Below are 25552 nucleotides of genomic sequence, written 5' to 3' on the forward strand. Positions count from 1 at the left end.
GATTTAAAATGAATTATTTATGAATTTCCAAAGTTTAATTCATTTTAAAACAATTTCTGAAAATTAAATAAAAATAATAAAAGTTGGACCCACATGTAAGAATTTTATTATTTTCTAAAATATTTCCTAAATTATTAAAATCCTGACATATGGGGTCCACCTGTCATTATTTTCTATTTAAAGAATTACAGAAAAGATTATCAGAAAATACAGAAAATTGGAAAAGCCATTTATGGCGTCATGCTGACGTCACCATGAGCTCACAATTGAGCTCGGTGGAGCTCCAATCCGGCGATTGGAAGGGCTCCTGGGGCGCGCGTGAGGGGGAATCGAAGCGCCTCAACGCGCTGAGGCGTTTGGTGGCGACGCCGGAGAGGGCTCGCCGGCGGCGAATTTGGCCGGAGGCCGGGCGGCAGTATAGGGTAGGGTAGGGTTTTCGTCGCGGGAGAGAGCGGGGGAAGAGGGGAAAGCGGGGCTAGGGTTCATAGGGGCGGCGGCGGCGAGCTTTATAGCCGCCGGGGGGGCGGCGGGGAGCATCTGGGCCGCCGGCACCATCGGGTGGCCGGCGTGCTGCCAGCTCCTGCTTGGAGGCGAGGGGAAGAAAGGGGGGTTTTGCAAATAACCCCCTGGAAAGATGGTTGGGCTGGTGAAGGGGTTCGGCTGGGCCACTTGAGCCAGGTTGGGCTGCGCCCAGAGAGGGAAAAGAGAGTGGGCTGAGCCCAAGGGAGAGAGAGGAGGGTTTCTCCCTTTTTTTCTGGTTTTTTTTTGTTTTTCTTTTCAAATTTTCTTCCTCCTTTCAAAATCATTTTTTCAAATCTGTTTTTGAATGAAGTTTGAAACTCAAATTTTCCAGGGAAGTAATAAACACACATGGACTTGTTTAATGAACAATGCCATGTTGTCCATTTTGAAAACTTGAGAGATTTTGAATAAGATTGAATTAGAGGGGTTTGCATAATTGAAAATGGAGATGCAAATTTTGTTCAAACTCAAACTACATGCATGAGATGCACATGAACACTCATTTATTTATGATAACAAGGTTGGGATGTTACAGTTTTCCAGTATTGGCCTGTGAGATATTCTGATAGGTGTGGGGAAATACTGAAACCGTGCAAACTAGCTAATGGGAAGCTATATCATCTTCCTTCACAATCTAATTTGGAACTACGCGGATTACAAGTGATGGTTACAAGAATGGCGAGGAAATGAAGAGTACCCAACGACATTCAGGTATGAATGTAGACCCATCGGACAGTATAATCGTTCCGGTCCTGGGAGAGGTGGCGACACTAAAAACAAGCATCGAGGCAGAGAAATCCTTAGATCAAGACGAATGCCCAACATTTTGCAAATACAATTGAATACTATGGTTCATATCAACGACTTTAAAAACAGTTGCTTGTATACTTTGCATATGTTTTCAAAAGCAGAGGAAACATATCAAATTGTGATTGCAGGAAAGATTGCATTTGATTTCCCATTGTATGTGTCAAGACAAGACAGTACATCAGAGAAAGGCAGCTAATCAACAATGGATTTCTCTATCACATTCACACAAGATGAGAACCAGAAAAGCAAATCAGAAATCCTAACATCACCAGCAGTTTCCGATGATAAAAGCAGGTCAATTGGCACTTGTTGAATGCTCAGCAATATACGCAATAGTTCATCATCAGTTCTTGTAGACATTCAGGAATCTTTGAGCCGCATCCAGATTCAGTTCTTTGTAAACCTGGACAAGTAGACAATCCTGTAAGATCATCCAGGAAAAGGAATATAGATTACAAGTAGGTTCCAGGAAAAGATTGGTCAGTACAAGTTTGTTGTGGGCTTCTTCAAATGTCTTGCAGAACAATTCTGCCTTTGTTGCTCCAACCTGAGACAGTGAATAATAACAGTGGAATCAGAAATTATGCAACAGAGTAACCGAGATGATCAATTATAACCCCTTATCTGGACATTCATTCCATCTGGTGCCTCAAAACAATAACTGTATTTATATTAACATTGCTGCATTAAAGCTATCGCAGACTTCGAAAGGTAATCTAAATTCCAACCAAGGACAAACACTTTAACCAATCACAATCATTTTACCAGATTACCTTCTATGGATTCCCAAGTCAGATAATAACAATACTCTATTTGCATCAATGCAAAAAATATCTCATTCATTCCCAGCAAACTATTAATGAATACAAATGACACAAAATACTACATAATGCTTTTCAAATATTTCAGCTTTTTACTGGGTCGCTAGCTACCTTATACAATAAAAGCAAAATAAAGAATACCTTTTTCGCAGCAGCCATCTTCAATTTTCTGAGGAAGACATCTGTCAAACGTGCAACAGAGTTCATCATTAATATCTTGGTCTGTTATGGGCTTATGGTATGTTAGCAGACAACTGAGTCTATTCTATGCTATTCCTTGTTGGGTGCAGCATACAAGGAAGCACATCCTCTGCTAGTCTGCTGTTAGAACTACAATACCAACACAGCATTTCCCTCTATCAACCGTTCATGTTCATGTGAACCAGATGGGATGTATATAATGAACTACAGGATACAGTGATTTTTTTTTTTTGAGCCGCCGCACTAGAGAATAGAGAAGCATTTATTTCTCTTCACAGAAAAATAAGTATCTCAATACCATCTCACCTTCCTCAATGTCTTGTTTGTCTCTAGGACCGCACTAAAAACTGGCTGCCAACCGTTCATTCACTTTCATATCAGATACATCTAATTAATGCATACTTTCCTATCTGACATAGTGGGAAATCCATACTGATTTCTCTGGTGTCCTGGCTTCCCTATTCAAATGTGCAAGAGTCTGTTTGAGCAGTTTTAATTTGTGTTGTATAGGAACATAAAGGACTGTTTGTAACATAGTGTGTTTGGTAGTTTGGGAAAATGCACGTTTGTGCATTGAGTGATTATCCTTTTGATTTTATCGAAAATGGAATTCAATTCTTCAAATCTGAAAGACTGAATGTAACATTGAATTCTTCAAGGACGCAATTCATAACAAGTAATTAAGACGAGTTGGGTTGAGGAACAGGTGATAGGACCAAGCTGTTGCTCGGTTATCTGGTTCCTGCAGATGGCAGTCAGCAACCAGGTTTGAATTCCGCAAACCCAACGCCAGGTGGCCTATGGAGTGAAAATGTGGTCCAAAGTTCCAAACCACCCGCTTAAAATAAAATAAGAGAAATTGTTATAGGTTGAAAGTAACTGATCCTTAAAATGAACAGAATCTCATGAAGGTAGACTCAATGTGAGGAAGAGGATTGTGACGAAACACGACAAGTCAACAACAACAGGGCACAGGCTAAAAGCCAAGGGCCAATTAGAGATAAGGGATATGTGTTCGTTAATAACTGTTTTACAGGTTAAGAACGCATGCTAGAGATATAAGGCTAAATAGGGAATATGGATGTGGGGCCATGAATGGCTCACATGAACAGGGGTGCTTCAAGGATGTTATAATGATAATGGTCGCTATATCAACAATAATGGCATGGCGACAGAATATTGCTGATATACCTTCTGCAGCAGATGGCTCCTTGTTTGTTCCTTTTGTCGCCTGCAAGCAATTGCTATGTCAGCGATAGTTTTGAGTATAATCAGTCAGCACATAGCTGATGACATCGAAAATACCTGAGCTTGTGCTTGCTGTGCAGTGCCTTTGCTTGATGATTCCAATTCAGCCTTCTACATTTGGCAAGAAAAGTTTGCATCAGGTTGCGTCCACAAGGTCTTCATCAAAGAAGAAGACAAGTACTTGCCATGATTTCCTTCGGTTACTTTTGCGATGAAGCATTGACCATGAATGTCTAGGATTGCATATCAAAATACTAAGAACTGCAATCATTATTGCCACTTGACCCACTTCTCTATTTATACACTTTCTATTTATAAACATGAGCAGACCCCAATTAACCCGTGTCTCAGCCACAGCCCTAAAACTAACCTAACATCAGCAACATACTATTTAGGAGAGCCACGCAACCTTATCAATATTGTACAACTAATAGCAGCCGACTTAAGATGCTAAAATTGGCGTGTTTGCGTAAATGGCACTGGAGACACAATCACATGGATCACATGCTTTCAGGGGCCAGAACTAGGAATGATTGATCAAACCAGGAAAATTTAGAAGCGTCGACGCATAGACAATAGACCAGTCAAAGAGTTGTGCCAGGACACTAATACACTTTTACTGCAATCCCAAATGACTCTATTCATATTCTATTTTAGTTTAAGCTCTTCAACAGGACATGGATGGATATATCTTCTTGATATATTTTCTTTACTTACAGCAATATCAATCTGAAATACGCATGGATCTGCTGCTGCCTTGCTGAAGTAAGATTTGACATCTTGCGAGCTCCATGTGTTGCTACAAGACCCACAGCGATCACATCCAAGATCAGCGTGGCGAGATCAGAAACTTTGCCCCATCTAACGGGTCGCCAGAACCAACGCTAAGATTATCCAAATCCAGGCCATATTCCCAAGTACAACAACCTACGCAAAAGTCGAATCCACGGCCGTCGCCCATTAAAATCGCGATTTCTCTAGTTTTCGATTTCAGAACTGGTAAGGGCCGCTACGTACAGCGCCGCGAACACACCAATTTCCCCCCATGCCCTAGGAAAGAGGAGAGGATAAGAGGGAGGTGGAGTAGATGGATTATTACGCAGTAGTCGCGGGATCGGACGACGGGGAAGAGATCGAGCATGCTCCGGAACTCCTGCTCGTCCATGGCGACGAGCACACCGCCGCCGCCGCCCCTCGCCGGTGTTGGGCCCCGCCTACGCCTTAGCCGACCAGGTAGGTGCCGTGCGGCTCCGACGCCGCTGCGATTTGGTCTCGAACTCGAAGGAGACGACGAGTCCAACCGAGACGACCACGCTACACTTGTGCTCTTAATCATGGGCCCAAAATGGCTTTGGGCTTTCATATTCAGGCAGACCGCTGAACCCAAATTTAGGCCCATTATAGCTTAGCATAGCTATACATCCGGGAGTGATGTCCTAGCAGCATATGCTTTCTTTATTTCGAAATGCACTCGACACATTTTTGAAATGCTACAAAATTTAAAATAAAACGTTGGCATGTACATCTTCACGTGCTATACGCTCGTTTAATGAAAAATTAACTTGTCGTGTCGCGTGTGTAAAGAAGACAAAATTCGGTGCTAAAAATAAGACATTTCACAAGAATATTTTCTCTTTTTTTTACATAGACAATATTCTGTGCTAAAAATAAGATATTTCACAAGATTTTTTCTCTCATTTTTACATAGACCATAGACAAAGATTTGGTGCACATGGACACCAGTGATCCTGTTTTCTAAAAATACATTTATTTTGAATTTCAAAAAATCTGAAAATAAATTCTTATATAGTCAATAATGTAGTCCACAAACGTGTAAAATATCAACTTCAAATAATTTATATTCTAAGCTACACAAAAATAAAAATAAAGTGTAGATCTGAGTAGTTATTTTAAAATCTTCAAAATATATCAGATTTTTTGCATAATTATGAGATGTATCATTGAAAATCTCCTAAATTATTTTCAGATTTTTTGATAACTTGTAAAAATGTCTTCTAATTTTTTAAATGGTGAGAGCACTTGAGTTCACGAGCCAAAAGCACTTTGAAAGATCGAGATGTCGCCTAGAGGGGGGGTGAATAGGCAATTACAAACTCTTGCGGATTTGTCTTGTAAGAATGCGGAATTTAAACTAATGTTTAGTTTACAAGCACAAACCCTAAATATGCTAAGCTCAACTAAGTGTAACAATGGCAACTAGAGCTAAGCAAGATAGGCACAAGATATATGTAGCACAAGTGATAGCAAGATATATGTACTTCAAGCACGATGGCTATCACAAGGTAAGAGAGCTCGGATATAGAAATAACCGAGGCACGCGGAGACGAGGATGTATTCCCGTGTTCCCTTGCTTTGCAACAAGGTACGTCACGTTTGGAGGAGTGGAGGTCCCACGAAGGATTCCCCGCGCCACGAAGGCTCACCCTATTCTCCGAACCACACCCACGAAGGATAATGGTCCTTTCCTTATGGTTAGCTTTTCCTCCGCTCCGGAGATGGCAAGCTCCACAACCACTTCACAAGCTCCACGAAGTAGAAGCCCGGGCCTCTTCACAATCTTCTTGAAGAGATCACCAGAGCACCAACCGCCAAGCCAACTAGGAGGTCTCCCTCCAAGAGTAACAAGCTCACGGTCTCTCACTCGAACTAATCGTGGTGGAGAGCTCAACACTATGCAATGATGCAAAGCAAGAACACTAGAGGTGTTCAAATCCTTTACTCTCAAATCCCACCCAAACAAGAAATGCTATGATGAGATTGGAGAGGAAGAACAATGGGGAAAGTCAACAAAAGACTCCAAGATCTAGATCCCAAGAGTTCTCCTCACTTAGAGGAGAAATGGATTGGTGGAAGTGTAGATCTAGATCTCCTCTCTTAGATCCCTCAAGAATGAGCAAGAATCATGGGGGGGAACAAGAGAGAGAGCAACTTCTTCAAATGCAACAATGGAGGTGAGAGAAAGGGAAGAAGTGAGTCAGCCCAAGGTGGAAGAAGGGCTATTTATAGCCAAAGAGCAAATATAACCGTTGGGGAAAAGTTGGGCTGAGTCAACCGTCGAGGAGCCCGGTCAACCGGACCACAGACCGGTCCGCCCGGTGCAGGAGCCGGTCGGACCGGACCAGGGACCGGAGTCACTATGCGTTGTCCAGGAGCTCCTCCGGTTGGCGCCCGGTTGGCGACCGGTTGACCGGACTGCGCGCCGGAGAGGCCGGTTGACCGGGCGGTAGACTGGATCAGTTAGGCGCACGTTTGGCGCCCGGTTGGCGACCGGTTGACCGGACTGCGCGCCGGACTTGCCGGTTGGGAGGCCGGTCAAACCGGGCGAGAAACCGGGCCAGCAGGAAAAACATGTTTTACTAAAACTGTGATAACTTTTGTGTCCGAACCCCGATTGACATGAAACCAATTTTGTTGGAAAGATAACGACGAATAGAACCCCAACAAAAACTAGAAATATGGAGACTCCTCACAGGATATTTTTAGATGTTTTTAGAGAGGGAGTCTCCCACCGTCAAGAAACGGTGAAGACGTCCAAACTCGAGAACGCAATAGAAGATGCATGCGGATTCCGTTTTCGATGAACTTGGGCTTGTTGTAAAGCTAGCAACAAGCTCAAAAACTTCTCACAGAGAAACACCAAGAAGCAATAGGGATATGCAAAGTATGCAAAGGATTGAGCTCCCTAAGATGATGCGATCAAGTTACCCAACCGAAAGCCCCTCTTGATAGTGCGGCTATCTATCCTATAATCCGGTCTCCCAACAACCACCTTGAGACCGGTAAAAGGAAAACCTATCAAGGTCATACCTTTGCCTTCCGCATCCCGCTTGATCTTGATGATAGCTCTTCAAGCTCCACACAAGCCGGAATGCCTCAACTTGATCATCGTTGCTTCATGAAGACTCACAAATGCTCCCCCATACACCATGATGGGAAAGCTCCATTGATGCACATCTTCACATGTCCACCATCGCCACATGGATGGCAAGCTTCAAGCATGTGATTCACTTGAGATGCTCATCTTGAACTTGCCCAACTCAACCTTGTATCTTCTCATACTCACATAAGATAGAGCATGGCTAATATTGAGTTCCACATAAGAACTCCATCTTCGTTTCTTCTTCTTGATCATATCACATATATATCTTCATACCGATGATCTTGATGCCAATACACAAGGTATATCTTTATCTTCATGGCATCCATACTTGAATCCAACATATGGAGTACAAGTAGTACCTATGGAATATTCCTTCATATAAACTCAATGAAAACATTAGTCCATAGGGGTTGTCATTAATTACCAAAACCACACATAGGGGCAATATACCCTTACACACTTTCCCATAGACCATAAAAATTATCGGTTTTTCGTGAAACTTGACGAACGTACATATATTATGGAGATTGTTACCACCCGATTTTGGCCAAATCAGGAGGTGGGCCGTAAGTGAAGATGGGCTTTGAAGACTACACGTGGAACATCTTTGAAGCGGCCTTGCGCTAAGAGTTTGGGCTAAGTGGCCCGTGTATCTGTAATATTATTAGATCATGTTGTAATTTAGATTAAAGAGATAGAGTCTGGCCCGTGCACGGTTAGGTGCACGCCTCAATTAGAAAGTCCCTTGGACTATAAATATGTATCTAGGGTTATCGAGAAAAGAGGACAATCATCGTTCAACCAACACAAACCAATCTCGGCGCATCGCCACCCCTTTCATACGAGGGTTTCTCCCGGGTAAGCACCATGCTGCCTAGATCGCATCTTGCGATCTAGGCAGCGTAAGTTTATTCGTTATCCTTGTACTCTGCTCGTGCTGAAGCCTTGTTGATGGCGAGCGGTACTATTTATCCTTAGGTGTTTAGGGGCTCGCATTGGTGCTTTCACGTGCATATCGCGTGGCAATGCCGTCCCTAGACACCTTGCTGCCCTTACGTCGATCTAGACGTAAGGGCAGCATCTTGCTTGATCATGTTTCGTAGATCCGATCCGTTATAGTTGCTCCTTGCATCCGCAAGGATTAGTTTAATATCTGCATAGTTAGGCCTTATGCTTGGGGTCGGATGATCCGGTGGTGCGTTAGGTGTTGTTTACCGTCCCTGCGAGGGATGTTCCGAGGATCAACACATGTTGGTTTTTAGGCCTCTCGTAGGGATAGTTTGCATCGTCTCTCGTAGGCTGCTAGGCCCGATCGCACGTAGGACGTTCCGATTATGCGGTGAAAACCCTAAACTGTCGTGGATCGTTTTAGCTTTGTCCTGATCAAGCAGGATCCCCATGCCATTGCTAATCCATCAAGGACCATGGGGCGATCGGCTCTTTGAGCCGATCCACGAGGAAACCCGAGAGCCGATAAGGCTCGTATTTAATGTGCACGTGTCTACCATGCGGGAACAATCGAAGCACTAACACCTTCCCGACCAGGTATAGGTCGGGTGGCACGCCCTAGCAACCGCCGGGACGCGCGCCGGAAGATTTGCGGGACGACGCGAGGTGCCAGGGATCCACTAAGCGGCCCTGGGAGCTTCCCGGCTCTTCGTGTTGCTTAACCAAAGCCCGTCGGGGGGTTTTGGAGGGTAACACATTCTGGCACGCCCGGTGGGACCTCTTCTTCAGCATCCATGTCAGCATCGACATCCGAGGTGGCGGAGAAACCGATCACGTACGAGGATCTCCCCACGAAACACAAGAAGAAGTACGATGACTTGAAGGCCATCCTGGACGCCGAACTCATCGGCTCTTTTGAGAAGACCCGGTCGCATGTCGTCAGGTTCAAAGGATTCGCACCACGAGGCATCCTCGATGGGTTGGATCTGTCTCTCCCTTCAGAGGAACGTACCAGAGCCCTGCGACAAGAGATCAACTACGTGGTGGCTCATTCACTGCATCGGCACTCGGAGAGCCTAGTGAATACTTTGGAGCGCGTTGCGCTCCGTGTGGTGCAAGAAATCATGGAGCGGCGGTACTCCCCTTCAGGACCAGTTCTAGGGACTCACCAGGGAGAGGTGCAACTCCACACCAGGCCGCCTCTGCCGTACGCAACAGCGGCTCCACAGCAACAAGGCTCACCGGCATACGTCGTCTACAAAGATGGGGATGACCCGGGCGACTATCAGTTCTTCCGCGACCCGCCCAAGGAAATCCCACACGGATACGTGTGCGCGTATGTGCCGGATTGCAACAACTGGACGCAGGCGATCCAGGCTCAGCCAGGAGGGATTGCCGGAGCAGGAGCAATTGTTCCGGCAGGAAGAACGACTGCAGCAGCGGGGAGTTTAGGAGCAGAAGCTGAGAAACAAGCGTGGCTAGCCAAGTACACCACTGTACCAATCCGAGGAAAGCTCGGCCGCCGGTACCTCCACCGCGAGATCAAATCAGCGCAGATCCTGAGAGATCGGTTCGGCATCTTGCCGAAGAAAAGATAATCGGCTATTCCAAGCCGTACCCCAATGAGTTCGACCTGATCCCACTACCGCCTAAGTACCGGCTTCCGGACTTCAACAAATTCGGTGGGTCGAAGGGTCAAGCTCCATCGAGCACGTGAGCCGATACCGGCCCAGTCGGGCATGGTTTCGGTATCGGATCAGCTACGGGTGAGGTTCTTCTCGCGAGTCCCTCACCGGTCCAGGCGTTTGGATGGTACACCTCGTTGCCGCCAAATTCGAGTGCAATCATGGAAGCAGCTGGAGGAACTGTTCCACACCCAGTACCATTCGGAAGGTACCGAAGCCGGTATTGCCGAGCTAGCTCAGGTTCGGCAGAAGTGAGGAGAGACAGTTTCTGAGTACATCCAACGTTTCAGAACTGTCAAGAACCGATGCTATTCGGCTCATCTGACTGAGAAGGAGGCAGTCGAGCTGGCCGTGGTAGGCCTTGCAGGGTCGTTCAAGGATCTGACATTCCAAGTCGAGTACAACTCGCTGACGCACTTGGTCAGCAGGCTGACCTTATATGAACAGCGCCATCCAGAGCTGTACCAAGACAAGTTCAAGCGCGCGATCAGCCTGGTCAATACCGATGAAGATGAAGATTTCTCGGAAGATCAGGAAGTAGCGGTAGCCGAGTGGACTCGGACGCCAGTACCTGTGTCCTGCAAATGGGTGAATCCACCAGGACCTCCAAGAGGGTTGGACTTTGACGTGACCAAAACTGAACAGGTCTTCGATCTGCTGCTGAAAGAGAAACAGTTGAAGCTACCCGAAGGCCACAAGATCCCTACGGCACAGGAGATGAACAAGAGGCCATACTGCAAATGGCATCATACGTTCACGCACACCACCAACGACTGCAAAGTATTGCGCGCACAAATTCAGATGGCGATAGAATCAGGCCGATTAACTTTCGGACAGTTTGCCATGAAGGTAGACATGCGTCCGTTTCCGGACGTCAACATGGTGGACCTGAGCCACTCCATAAGAGAGCCAGGGTTCTCTCTTGATGTCAATATGGCAGGGCTTGTGAACCGCCATGGCAAGGACAAAGCAGAGAGCAGCCACTCTCGTGGCAAGGATAAAGAGGAGGCCGTTCCATGTGACCGGCCCCAAGATGACGATAGACGGTACCTAACCGAGGAGGAGGTAAGAAGCATACGGTATCAACGCCCATTATCCGTGCACCTCCTCAACAAGTATGAGCAGCAGTATGACCAACGTCGACGCTACGACGAAGACGATGAAAAACATCGTCGGTCTGATGCAGAGAACAGGAGGTATCGTCAGAACAGCGGCAACAACGACGGGTACGAACGTCGCGCCAGCGAGAGGTCAAAGGAGCAAGACAACGTGGACAAGCACTGGGACTGTCCCTTCTTCAAACATTGCTGGGACTCAGGAATGAGCCGATTGTCAACAATCGAGAACTGCCCAGAATGCACACAGCAAAGGAGAAGGACGAACGAAGTTTCAGTGTTCGAACGTCTAGGACCTCTCCCACATCAGAGTAAACGAGCTGAGTCATCTCAAGAAGAAGACTTCGAGGAGTCAGATGGAGAAGAAGATAGGTATCACCGACCAAGGTGGTGCCCTGATGGACTCAGCCATTCTCAGAAGCATAGAGTGCAGCGGCTGCGAAACCTGGAAGAAGCCGAGGCACAGTACCTGTACTCGTTGAGAAGAGCATGGCCCGATCTGGCCGTGAAAATTCAGCAAACAGTGGAGACGAAGGCGCGCCCGCCAAAGAAAGTATGGCGCCCAAAACAGGCGAAAGCCGATGCACAGGCATCGGCTGATGCCGATACACATGCATCGGCTGACACAAACGTGGTGTCCGTAGTCCTAACAGAGTAGCACGTCCAAGACATTGGACATACGTGGCAAGGCCAATCCCTGAGATCGGCCCTTAAAAAATGAAAAATAAAGGACCTTATCTCCAACATGCCACGTAGCTACAGTGGAAATCCAAGAGGTTGCAAATCATCGCCAAAGCATTGCAACGAGAAGGGAGGCCGATTCCCGCAATCGGCCGAAATTATCCTCAGCATACCTTCGTCTGTGTTCAGCATTGATCCAACAGATGCCTGAAGAGCCGATACCATCAATTACTTGACAGAATCGGCTCGGGGGGCACATAGATGGATGGGATACGAGGATACGGAGCTGGGAACGGATGCCATATGCCTAGCAGCTCAAGATTTTAAAATGGAAAACCAAAAATTTTGAGCACAGCCGATGCGTGGACATCGACTTGAGGATTAAAAGCCGATGCACGGCCATCGACTCAAGAGGTACAAACTGTTACAGGATGAGGCTCTGCGAGGACCTCCAACTGATTGGTGACCCGGGTCTTCTCTGTGAAGGCCTCCAACTTCGTTTGCAAACCTTCAAGTATAGCGGTGCTAGCAGAAGCGCCAGTCTGGACGCCCTAAATTGCCCATAGGCTTGACCAAGGTGACGATCTCAAGATTCTCACCTGAAGCTGTATTGTTGGATTAAAGGAGCTCGGGGGGCATATACAGAGAAGGTACAAGGTGCACAGGACCGCGAGAATGCACCCAGGATCGCATGTTCAAGATGCGAATTCGGCAGTACTGTTAGAAGCATCAGTTAAGCTATTGGTGGTTCATCTACCACATCGGCTTTCAGTGGAGGGAAGCTGGCCTCGTGGATGCTCTGTTTTTAGAAGCCGATTGGAGAGTCATAGGCTGGTTTCGCAGACATTGCCTTGGTAAGCATGGCCCAAGATCACGATTGCTCCTATGCTAAAAAGATGAGGAGCGGATCATGAGGGGATTGATGCGTGGAGATCGACTCATTTAAAGTCGATCGAGCTGACAATCGGCTAAATTAGCATAAAAGGAAAAAGAATCGGTAAAATCAAGTTGGGGAAATTCTCCATTGATAAACTAGATTTCTTACAAGGAAGGAGCCGATTGCTTAAGAAGGGAAGAACAAGAGAGGGGTCTGTTGACCAATCTGCTACTGCTAGGCCTACACTAGTAGATCCTAATCTACGGGCCGTCACTGCCTTCATCATCATCTTCGGAGCTCTCATCGGCGCTGCTACCGGCGGGCTCCTCGTCGCTACTCCCGTAGCCCTCTGCAGGGGCTTCATCCTCCTCTTCGTCATCACTGTCGTCGTCATCCCACCACATGCGAAGGCGTTTCGCTGGTGGGTAACCTTCGAGGGAGTCATCGTCGGCGTCTGCCTCTTCTTTCTCCTCCTCATTGGAGGAAAAGCTCCCTTCCCAGGGGAAGAGGTCGTCGTCGCTTGGTGCTTCTAGCTCCCCGTCGATGAGGAACTGGAGGTCTTCTTCCCCGTCGATGAGGGGTTCGTCGTCTTCCGACTCGTTGGAAAAGTCCCAGTCCCGCGCGTCCCAATACTCTGGGGCGCGGGCTTCGTAGATGGCCATCAGATCGACCTCCTGCTCGAGTTCGCTGGAGGAGGAGGACTGGAGAGACAGGCCAGAGGTAGCAGAGGAAGAGGAGGACTCCATGGGGACTGAGGAGGGTTTTTCGGTTTGCCGATGGCTACTGTGGAGCAGGAAGATGAGAAAAGGAATTACAGGGAGTGGCCAAATAAAAGGAGGAATAACGATTTAATGCTTAAACAGTTCCCAAGGACGTGGTGCCAAAATTGTCAAATCATGCAGAGAAGTTGAAAAGGCAAGACGTCATCATGGAGAATACTGCGACGGTTCTGCTCTGCCACGACATGACCTCTCAAAGGAAAGACATATGGTTTTGCAATTATCATTATCAAAACCAGGGGGGCATGTGTTACCACCCGATTTTGGCCAAATCAGGAGGTGGGCCGTAAGTGAAGATGGGCTTTGAAGACTACACGTGGAACATCTTTGAAGCGGCCTTGCGCTAAGAGTTTGGGCTAAGTGGCCCTTGTATCTGTAATATTATTAGATCGTGTTGTAATTTAGATTAAAGAGATAGAGTCTGGCCCGTGCACGGTTAGGTGCACGCCTCAATTAGAAAGTCCCTTGGACTATAAATATGTATCTAGGGTTATCGAGAAAAGAGGACAATCATCGTTCAACCAACACAAACCAATCTCGGCGCATCGCCACCCCTTTCATACGAGGGTTTCTCCCGGGTAAGCACCATGCTGCCTAGATCGCATCTTGCGATCTAGGCGGCGTAAGTTTATTCGTTATCCTTGTACTTGCTCGTCGCTGAAGCCTTGTTGATGGCGAGCGGTACTATTTATCCTTAGGTGTTTAGGGGCTCACATTGGTGCTTTCACGTACATATCTGCGTGGCAATGCCGTCCCTAGACACCTTGCTGCCCTTACGTCGATCTAGACGTAAGGGCAGCATCTTGCTTGATCATGTTTCGTAGATCCGATCCGTTATAGTTGCTCCTTGCATCTGCAAGGATTAGTTTAATATCTGCATAGTTAGGCCTTATGCTGGGGTCGGATGATCCGGTGGTGCGTTAGGTGTTGTTTACCGTCCCTGCGAGGGATGTTCCGAGGATCAACACATGTTGGTTTTTAGGCCTCTCGTAGGGATAGTTTGCATCGTCTCTCGTAGCTGCTAGGCCCGATCGCACGTAGGACGTTCCGATTATGCGGTGAAAACCCTAAACTGTCGTGGATCGTTTTAGCTTTGTCCTGATCAAGCAGGATCCCCATGCCATTGCTAATCCATCAAGGACCATGGGGCGATCGGCTCTTTGAGCCGATCCACGAGGAAACCTGAGAGCCGATAAGGCTCGTATTTAATGTGCACGTGTCTACCATGCAGGAACAATCGAAGCACTAACACCTTCCTGACCAGGTATAGGTCAGGTGGCACGCCCTAGCAACCGCCAGGACGCGCGCCAGAAGATTTGCGGGACGACGCGAGGTGCCAGGGATCCACTAAGCGGCCCTGGGAGCTTCCCGGCTCTTCGTGTTGCTTAACCAAAGCCCGTCGGGGGGTTTTGGAGGGTAACAGAGATGTATATTTAAAAAATTTGATCAAAATATTTCGACACTTTAAAATATATTTTTCGGTAGAGACGTACACATGTGTACTTTGGAGCTGAATAATTTCCGCTTCTTAGTATAACGCAAAACCTCATTAACTGCAATTAATGCTAGTCTATCTATATATGCAAGCCATCCAAATCATCTACTCCTGCAATATGTTAAAAGTTTGTCTAAATTACAATGCATCTAGGTACTAAAAATTGTTTAAATACGTCTGAAATTAGCTGACATGTTTCATGGAGCGGAGGAATTATTTCAATAGCCAATCAAATATCCATATCATCTTCACTAACATTCGTTATTAATGTATGTTTACATTAAAGCTATACGGAAATTCAATTGAGCTTTCAGGTGTATATGCTACCTTTACAAAAAAAAAACACATTTACAAGTATTAAAAAAAATTGACAAAAAATCTTACATATACATCTCCACAATATATCCCCGTTCCTCAAGTTTCGTGAAAAATCAATAATTTTTATAGTCTATGTACAAAAGACAAAATTTATCGGAAATCTTTCTTTTTAGCACCGAATTTTATCTTTTTCCACACGCCACCGATAAGTCTATTTCATTAGCCAATAAAATTTCCATATCATCTCCACTAACATTCGTTATTAATGCATATTTACATTAAAGCTATGCGGAAATTTAATCCGGCCTCCGGATGCATATGCCACAATATTACAAGTATTCAGAAAATTTAAAGAAAAATCTTATGCATCTGCACAATATATGTGCATTTGAGTCAAGATTCGCAAAAAAATCAATTATTTTAATGGTAAATTTATCTTGTAGAAAGCTTTATTTTAGCATCGAATTCTATCTTTTTTCGCATGTCACAGGATAAGTCAATTTTCATGACATGCCTTTGTAGGCGCGTAGTAAGCGAATATGTACATATCGATTTTTTGTTTCAAATTTCTAACATTTAAAAATGTACGTAAATATGCATTTCAAATAAAGGGAGCATATGTTTCCCGTACAAACACATCTTTTATCTCTGCAAAAAAACAGAGGCAAGAGCAGGGTACTTGGGTAGCTAGTCCAGTCTCGACGCCTGCACGTGGGGCTGGGACGCGTGCTTGTTCAAGAACTCGATGGCCACGGCGGCGTGCAGGGCCGCTCCGACGGGGAGCGCGTCCTCGTCGATCACCAGGTGCGGCGTGTGCACGTGATGCATCTCCCCGCCGACGCGGCGGACGCCGACCCCGAAGAACGCCGCCGGGATCTTCTCAGCGTAGAATCCGAAGTCCTCCGCGGCCATGATCTGCGGAGACAGCCTCACGTTCGCCGGGCCCAGCATGCCCTCCGCCACCGCCTTGACGTGCGCGTACACCCCTTCGTCGTTCACCGTGGCCGGGTACGGCCGGAGCTCCTCCTCCATGAAGTCCACCGTCGCCGCGCACCGCCCCACCGCCGCCTGCCCCTCGACCACCTCCCTGATCCTCCGCATCAGGTACGACAGCCCCTCCGTCGTCATGCTCCGCAGGGTGCCGCCCAGCGTCACCGACTCCGGGATGACGTTGAACGCCTCGCCTCCTCTGATGAAGGTCACCGACACCACCGCGCCCTGGAGCGGGTCCGTCTCGCGGGCGACGAGCTGCTGGAGGCTGAGCACGGCCGAGGCCGCCGCGACGACGGGGTCCACGGCGGCGTGCGGCGTGGCGCCGTGCCCGCCTTTCCCCGTGACGGTGGCCGTGAAGCGGGCCGCGCCGGCGAGGAAGGGCCCCGGCCGGGAGCCGACGGCGCCGGCGGGGAGGTGCGTGTCGACGTGCATTGCAAAGATTGCGTCCACGTCGTCCAGGACGCCCTCCCGCAGCACGTGGTACCCGCCGGCGTGGCCCTCCTCCGCCGGCTGGAACACCAGCTTCACCGTGCCCGCGAGGCCGTCCTTGCGGGACTGCAGCAGCTTGGCGGCGCCGAGGAGCATGGCCACGTGCGCGTCGTGCCCGCACGCGTGCATCTTGCCGTCCTCTTTGCTCTTGAACTCCCATTCTACCATTTCCTGCACGAACCAGTGGGAATTGATTAGCCAACGAATCCTACCACACCGATTAAGAGACTGATTCTACTACGGAATCTATCAATTCCATACTGATTTGCATGGCATTGCTATTCGCAAACAAGTGATCTACTACTAATCACGTGCAGCATTTCTGTTGGCAGTCGATATCCATTGCAGATCTTGACCAGAATCAGTTTGCGTTGTCAGTCGTCATCAAATTACTAAATCTGTTCTGTTGGTATGGTACGCAGTCGCCGTCGCCCGTCGATTTCCGTATCGGCAGTTCGGCACGGTGCGGTTGCGAGACTGTATACGGAACAACCACAATGTCTGCATGATGGATCCGAGATCCCTACACTCAACTTCCTTCTTAATCCTCCTTTCCTGAACCTATAGCGGCAAGAAGAAAGAACAGGCACATTGCATCCGAAGTTGTCATGTCAGACGTTCGCCTGAGCAGTAGCGAGATGTGTAATTTCTATGAACTCGATCTCGATGACTGCTTGCCTAACGATTCCTGCCAACCTACTTAATCAGTGATATCTCAACTCTAAGTGGAGTAAACAGTACTGGAGTAGCATATGTTTCGAATTTTATTAGGAGCCTCTACTTCTGCATGAGCAATTAATAGCGAAAAGTACAGTAAGTAACGACTGTCTGTATATACTATTGTCAGTGACAGACCTGGATGGGCAGCGCGTCCATGTCGGCCCGGAGTGCGAACACGGGGCCAGGGCCGGCACCGCCGACGATTGTGGCGACGACGCCGGTGCGCGCGACGGGCCAGGCGTAGGGGACGCCGAGGGCGTCGAGCTCGGCGCGCACGAGCGCCGACGTGCGGTGCTCCTGGAAGGCCAGCTCCGGGTGCTGGTGGATCAGCCGCCGCAGGCCCCGCACCCACGCTGCCAACTCCGGCGCCCGTGCCTCCTCCAGGAGCTCCCTCCCCAGCTCCGCCATCGCTGGACGGGTGAGCTAGCTCCCTGGACCCTGGCTATGCGAGCGAGGAGCTTGGATGTGGAAGTGTGGAAGGAGACGGATGGATCGATGCGTGGAGTGAATGCGAGTTGAAACTGTTGAAGTGTTGATGGAGGGCGGCAGTATTTGGGGACGGGCAGTTACGTGCTTGTCTCTTCGATCGTCGCGACATGGGCTTGCTGCTACGAAACTCCTACCTGGAGAACGTGAGATCGGTACTTTTCTAACTCGGTTCAAGATCGACTGGAAATGCTACGTTTACGGGAAGACAGCTTGCGGAAATTTGTATAACGGGATTGGGTGTCAATCAAGGATTTGTCGTTGAATTCTTCTCTGCAACCGAACCAAAACTTCCTTCCAATGAACTAGCAACAGCCGGCGCGGCGGCACGCCGCGCTAGGTTGTGGTAACCTGTTAGTTTATCTTTTTTGTTTATTTTGAATAGGGTTAATACTGTATAATAAATAATATTTGATTTTTTGTTTCTCCTTTGTATGAAATTTATAGAAGAATTATTACTGGGTTGGCACAACATAGCCACCCAGTGAGGTGGTAATCCATGTTGAACCAGTATCGATCGAACAATTCATTACCCCTAATAACCTCATAGAACAACAAAACAGTCATGAACAAATGCCTCAACTCAAAGAAGAGGCCCATATAATTGCCTCTTCGAACAGACTAAACCATTCATTATCATCACCAACCAAAACCCGAGCCTGACACGCTTCTTTAAAAGTACCATACAGAACACGATATACAGCCGGAGATCTTTGAAACAGGTAGCACCAGCCACTACCAAAAGCAGCATCCGAAGGAAAAAAACAATTCACCAGTACCAGGTCGAACATGTTACATTCTTCCAATCCTATTAGCAAGTTTCCTCATTTTCTTTCTCTTATTATAGACCTCGTTAGAAGAATCCCAAACGCAGTGAGTAGGAAAGTCTAGGTAAGTCAAGGACCTAGCGTCTGTATGATCTCGATTGGCCACAAACCATTCTGTTAATATAGTCCTGTAAAATGACGAATTATCGACCAAAGAAGCAAGGCGATCATCCTCATGAAAAATAATTCTATTCATACCAGGGAGGTGGACATAAGCCATTCAACAGAAGGCTGATACCCGTGCATATCGTAGGCAAACATGCGCCAACACGCCTCACATGCCGAAAGGTACCTGTAAAGAAACAAAACACCAGTACATATGAGTAAAACATCAGTTAACCCAGGCAACAGGAAAGCATGAAAAATTTCAAAGAAAGAGAAAAACAGACGGGAAAAAAAGAACCTGCACTTACTGTATTCCTCTATCTCATTTCTGCCAAGAGGCAATCCAGAAGCATCAACCTACCAGAATTAGAGGCAGCTTGAAAACGTATACGTGCCATTTCATGACCTTTGGTAACATACTTGAACAAATTTGTTTTGTTACACCACTCCACATTAATATGGGCCTGAAACCTTTTCAACAAACCCAAATTATGCAGGACAACCCACTTATTTGTGAGTTTAACAATACCCCTGATCCTAAGAATGAAATGGCCATCATCACGCCAACGATATACTGGAAACCCTTTATCATCAATTAAAGTTTCATCATTGTAGGCCTTAGGAAGCTGTTTGGAACAGACCCCCTCTTTCATGCAAGGACAGTTTTGATTCAAATCACCACAAGGACCATGCATCATGATTTCATCCGCAAGAGCATAGCCTAATGGATCATTCTTAGGATCAGAAAGTTCTGCTGAAATGAAGCTATGAATCAACTCTGAATAAGGATCCCTAGTATTTCTCTTAAACGAAATAAGAGCATGTATATGCGGATCCCTAGTATTTCTCTTCAACGAAATAAGAGCATGTATATGCGGCAAACCCCTCTTCTGAAATTCAACAACATAAAGATCTGCAACAAATAATGCCAGAAAAAACAGAGTACTAAGAGAGAAAAGAGGAAAGAAAGAGACAACAGACCAAAAAGCCCAATAAAGCAGCAAAGCTCATACAGCAGACATTAGACAATCAGATCCAAGAAACCTAGCACATGGGGAAAAATGCACGCACGCTTCGACAGGACCAAATAAAGCAGCCCTCTTTACATCAGTAAGAAAATCATCATATTTCATATGGAAAACCCTTGTAACAATATCAGGGCGATCTGACATGGACTGGCCTGGCTCCAAAGCCAAAGCATCACTAATGTTTTGCCACTTGGGACTACATGTAAAAGTACCAAAAAGACCAGAAGCACCATGTACACGACAAATCCCCATACCGTCATGGGTAATCCTGAACCACAAAAAGATTAGGAGCACCATGTACACGACAAAATCACGGGCTAGCCGCGAGCTAAAGCATGAAAGATAAATCAATGTTGATGTCTTGTTTATTGGGTAGACAGGGGATTTGCCCATTGACTTGCTGGCTCGTGATCACCGCGGCTACATCCAATTCTCTGTTGGACGTCTTGTTTGATGTTGAAGAAGCTGAAGCCCAAGCTTGCTGCCGTCAAACTTGCTACTTCCTGGTACATGAACCAATTATCATTAAAGTGACTGATCTGCAATCATCCAGGCGGTGAACTCGGCAAGTGCAAAACTGGCCAGACACTGCACTATCTACAACTCTACTACGGAGGAAAGGAAAGCATTGCAGTTTTGTAGTTTCTAGAGTGAAGAGATACTATCATCGTCTTGCTCATGAGCTGGCTAGTTTAGTTAACAACACATGGTACTGTGCCCTGTGGATGCATGATGTACCGGATGCAATAGTTCATCTCGCTCTTTCAGACTGTGACTATTGCTCATCCGAATTAACATGATTTCTTTTACAGAAGAAAGGCTTTGTGAACAAAGAAACAATAATGAAAACAATGAGATGATTTCAAGGCAAAATACTCTAGTCAGGTGTATAAAGACTTAAATACTATAAGTTAAGATACACTACTCGCTACCAATATGTTTCCAAATAGCTTATATGTTGACCAACTCCCAAAAATATTACAAAGATCACTTTAACATAGTTTTTGGGAAAAAAACTGTTTGCCCTATCAGAAAATTCATTAGCTAGCTGATATATGGAGGGTAAAATCAAGAGGCTTGACCTTTCCTAGGCACCAGGATGCATCACCTTCGTGGAATCCATTTTCAGCGCTCCTTCCATCTTGCATGTCCTAAACAAAAGAGATGACCTTATCTAAATGCAAGGAGAACTAATTAATCAAATTGTGCGGATACAATAGATCATGCAATACTCACTGCTCACCTTCTCTTGTGGTGACATATCTTGCATACACTTCTTTGGTAATCCAGATTTCAGCTGACACCAAGTGCGAACTCAAGCAACACATACTGTCAGTTTGAGATAGACACCACGTATAAGTGCGAACTCAAGCAGCACATAATGTCAGTTTTAGATAAATGTACAGATACTGCTCCTGCCCTACTGTCTACCTTTTGTCATCATGAAGAATCAACATGCCTAAAGATCGCAAACAAAGTCGTAATTATCTACTCTAAATTGGGACGCTGCAATGTAGATAAAGTACTTGAAACAGAGAGCATACCTATCATTGTTGGTACCAAGCTAAACATAAGCCATGTGTAGTCTGCAATCAGTTCACCCCATCAATAATGGAATGGTGGGGATCTCTCAGGCAAAAGTCAGTGTATTATATTTTACACTTAGAGTTTGAATACCGTAGAATATAACAGGAAACCAATCTGATACAATTCAATAACAATAACTACACTATCTTTGAAATAGTCAAAATAACCTGTTTAGATGGAGAACTTACATGGATTCAGTTATGCATAAGATGAACAAAGATAATTTTTTGGCTAGAGAAGATATAAGTGAGTAGAGGCAGTACCACAGTCAAAGAAACGCAACTCTTTCAAAGAAAAAGGCCAGAGCAAACTGGCGTACGCCCCTTGCCTACACTGGAGCACTTGGACCGATTTGGACAGCCAGAGAAGCCGAAGGAGAACCAGACGGAGCATGACCATAGCCCATAGGCAACCAAAACTGAAAAAAAGACTGAATACAACAATCAGCAGGAGGGAAAAATGTACCAGAAGCCGAAGCGGTTGTGAAGGAACATGCCGCCGCTGAGGACGCATCGCCAGATCCATCGGCACCACCAGATCGACCCACAGCAGCACTTCCACCACCATCAAAATACACACGGCCTGATAATGATGGACGGCGTCGCGTAGCAGCAGCACCACGGCGGGCCTGTCCACCAGGAGCACCTCCACCACCACGAAGCCTACCGCCGCCATGGCTCCTCCACCAGCAGCATCTCCACCGCCACGGGCTATCCATCACCAGCATCTCCACCACCAGAAGGGCGACCACGGGTCCACGGCCATGGAGAGACCCACGCGGGGATCTCCACACCATCATAACCGAGAAGAGGTGGCACAGAGAGACAGAGAAGAGGCGAGACAAACCAAGAAAAAAGGCCGAACGCGCAGCGGAGGGAGACTGCGGAGGCTCCGATTTGAGAGATCCAGCCTCACCACCCTCCCGAGATCACAGGAGATGCCCGTCCAGGCGTAGCCGGACCCGCCGCCGTTAGCACCCTACCAGAGGTGACCAGCGACTTGATGGTACAGACCGTCGGCGAAGGGCCGGAGGGCCGCCAGGTCGTCGGCGTCTGGTTCAAGGCGTGCCCCATATCCCGCGAACAGCGGCGGCCCGCCGTCTTCCGCGAGCAGCGGCGGCGGAACTGCCGGGGCGACGCTGAGAAACATGGAGGGAGCAGCCGTGGGCCGTGGCCGGCCATCCTGACCGGGGTGTCGGCCGCCCGCCGCCCAGGTCGCGCCGAGCTGCCCAGTAGAGGTTCGGCCTCACCCCAACCTCCACAGCACCACCGTAGCCTCGTCGTCCTCGATGTGTTGCCGGTAAGTGAGCTTCTGTAGCTTGGCGGGAGGTCCCGGATGAAAGCAAGGGAAGCAGCGGCCGAGAGGGAATCAGGTGGGTATGGGCTGCGGCGGCGACCGGCGGCGACCGGCTATGCATGGACAGAAGGTGACGTCGGCGTGTGGTAATAAAGGAAGAAAAAGCAGAGGAGTTTCTCAGAAACCGTTGGTCAAAGCGGTGGTACAATAATCGAGGACATGGACCCAGCGTCTTAATTCTAAAGCCACACACAATAGAGGAAGCCACCCGAACAAAAGCATGACAGCGTACCGATTCTCACTCTTTGGAAAAAATATTACGGAACACCTAAAGTGCACACGTAAAAATAGCAAGGAAATGCAAATCACCAAAGAGATGCGTGTCACCAGGACGTTAATTCACAGCACTCCCAAAATTATGAGAAAAATCAAGTCTGTTCACGTTTAGTATAGTACTTATTGGTTCCACGATCTCCACGTAAGCTTTTTTCTAAGTTGTATAACGCTAGCCCGCGCGGAAAAGTTGGCGCTTTGGCTGGCGCGCTATAAAACGCCACGCGGGCGCGAAGCCAACCGCCCGGAAACTTCACTTTCTCCTCCGCGTGTCGCTTCTCCTCCTCCTCTCGCCGCTCTGCCTGCCACGTCGCGCCCGTCTACGACGCCGTTGCCTGGCGCCTCGGCCGCCCCCGCCGGCACATGAACTTCGACGATGTTTGGACGCGCGAGCAGGCGGAGATGCTCGCGCCGCCATCGCCGGCCGTCACGAGCGCACGCGTTCCCGGAGGACGTCGCTGCGATGGAGGCGTTCTACGTGCAGAAGAAGGAGCAGAAGGCGAAGGCGGCGGAGAAGAAGAAGGTCGACCGCGAGAAGCGCCGGGCTGAGTCGGCGACGAGGAAGGTGGAGCGGGCGAAGGAGAAGAAGAATGGCGCCGGGCCGTCGACGAACCTCCCCTCCTCCTCCTCCTCCTCCTTCGAGTGGACGACCCCTCTGGTCTCCGATACTACTCCGACGAGCGGATCGTCGGACTTCGACTGGGAGGACTCCGAATAGATTAGGATAGTTTAATAAAATGTCGGTGTCCGTCAAACTTTTAATATATTTCGTAATTTTCAGTTAAATTTTCGTGTTTTATTTAATTTGTTTGATTTGATTCGAACCAAATACGATCAAACTAGCCGTTCGCGCTGCCCCGCGCGCTGCAAAATGGAGCATCCGGCGGAGATACTTTTTTACCGCGCCAACGCGCGCTGCAAAATGGAGCATCCGGCGGGGCAAATTTCGGCCCAGCGCGCGCCATCCGTTTACAGCGCGGCGAAAGCGTGGTTTAGCGCGCCGATTTTTAGTGCGCATGTTGGAGATTCTCTAAGTTATTACGAGGCCCAACCATCCCCGCGTCCCCCCACCCCCTCCGGGTCAGGCGGCTCGGGCGGATACCCTAACGCTACCGCCTCTTCCTCCCCTCCTCCAGTCTCTGTCCTCCCTGCCGCCGCCAGAGGTGACCACCGGATGGTAGCGGGGCTGGTCAGGGGTCGGCATCGTGGGGTCCTGATGACCCACAAGTATATGGGGTGTATCGTAGTATCTTCGATAAGTAAGAATGTCGATCCCAACGAGGAGCAGAAGGTGTTGGCAGCAGTTTCGATGAAGGATTCACTGTAAATGCTCACAAACAAGTATTCAAGGGGTTTTGATGTAATAGATGAATAAAGTACGAGTAAGTAAAATGCGAGATAAATAATTGCAGCGAGTGGCCCAATCCTTTTTAGCACAAAGGACAAGCCGGTTTGTTTACTTATAATGACCAAACGTTCTTGAGGACACACGGGGATTTTAGTCTAGTGCTTTCGCTTCATGTAGCTAAATAATCTTCATTGTTTTGATAAGTGTTGTGTGGGTGAACCTATGCTAATGCACCGCCTTCCTAGGACTAATACATACTTGTGATTATACCCCTTGCAAGCATCCGCAACTACAAGAAAGTAATTAAGATAAATCTAACCACAGCCTTAAACTCTGAGATCCTGCAATCCCTCTTGCATCGATATACTAACGGGGCTCAGGTTTCTGTCACTCCGGCAACCCCGCAATTAGCAACCGAATACAAGATGCACTTCCCTAGGCCCATAAATGGTGAAGTGTCGTGTAGTCGACGTTCACACGACACCACTAGAAGAATGACACCACAACTTAAATATCATAACATTGAATATTACTCAACCATAATTCACTACTAGCATTTAGACTTCACCCATGTCCTCAAGAACTAAACGAACTACTCACGGGACATCATATGGAATAAAATCAGAGGTGATATGATGATGAATAACAATCTGAACATAAACTTTGGTTCAATGGTTTCACTCAATAGCATCTACAACAAGTAGAGAATAACACCGGGAGAGTTTCCCCTATCAAGCAATCAAGATTCAACCCAAATTGTTACAGCGGTGACGAGGTGCAGCGGTGGTGATGGCGGTGTAGATGGTGGAGATGATGATGATGATGATGATGGAGATGATGTCCCGCTCGATGACGATGGCGATGGCGTCGATTTCCCCCTCCGGGGGGGAATTTCCCCGGCGGATTCCTGCCCGCCGGAGAGCTCTTTTCTCTCTGGTG

At 47.6% G+C, this 25552-nt stretch overlaps 2 protein-coding genes across 2 annotated transcripts; both read right to left on the reverse strand.

Annotated features, from left to right (window-relative positions):
- Window positions 1–1454: 1454 nt before the first annotated feature.
- Window positions 1455–4828, reverse strand: LOC124674796. The gene is made up of 6 exons (XM_047210854.1): window positions 4702–4828; window positions 3660–3713; window positions 3546–3585; window positions 2295–2335; window positions 1820–1879; window positions 1455–1735 (listed from the first exon to the last, which is right to left on the reverse strand). The coding sequence occupies exons 1-6, from the start codon at window positions 4765–4767 to the stop codon at window positions 1676–1678; spliced, it is 321 nt and encodes a 106-aa protein (XP_047066810.1). The 5' UTR covers window positions 4768–4828; the 3' UTR covers window positions 1455–1675.
- An 11260-nt stretch (window positions 4829–16088) lies between these two features.
- Window positions 16089–17996, reverse strand: LOC124672848 (IAA-amino acid hydrolase ILR1-like 3). The gene is made up of 2 exons (XM_047209013.1): window positions 17739–17996; window positions 16089–17054 (listed from the first exon to the last, which is right to left on the reverse strand). Exons 1-2 carry the CDS (start codon window positions 17757–17759, stop codon window positions 16089–16091), a joined length of 987 nt encoding a protein of 328 aa, XP_047064969.1. The 5' UTR covers window positions 17760–17996.
- Between the last annotated feature and the right edge of the window lie 7556 nt (window positions 17997–25552).

This window comes from Lolium rigidum, chromosome 7 (assembly GCF_022539505.1).
Source record: "Lolium rigidum isolate FL_2022 chromosome 7, APGP_CSIRO_Lrig_0.1, whole genome shotgun sequence".
NCBI lineage: Eukaryota > Viridiplantae > Streptophyta > Magnoliopsida > Poales > Poaceae > Lolium > Lolium rigidum.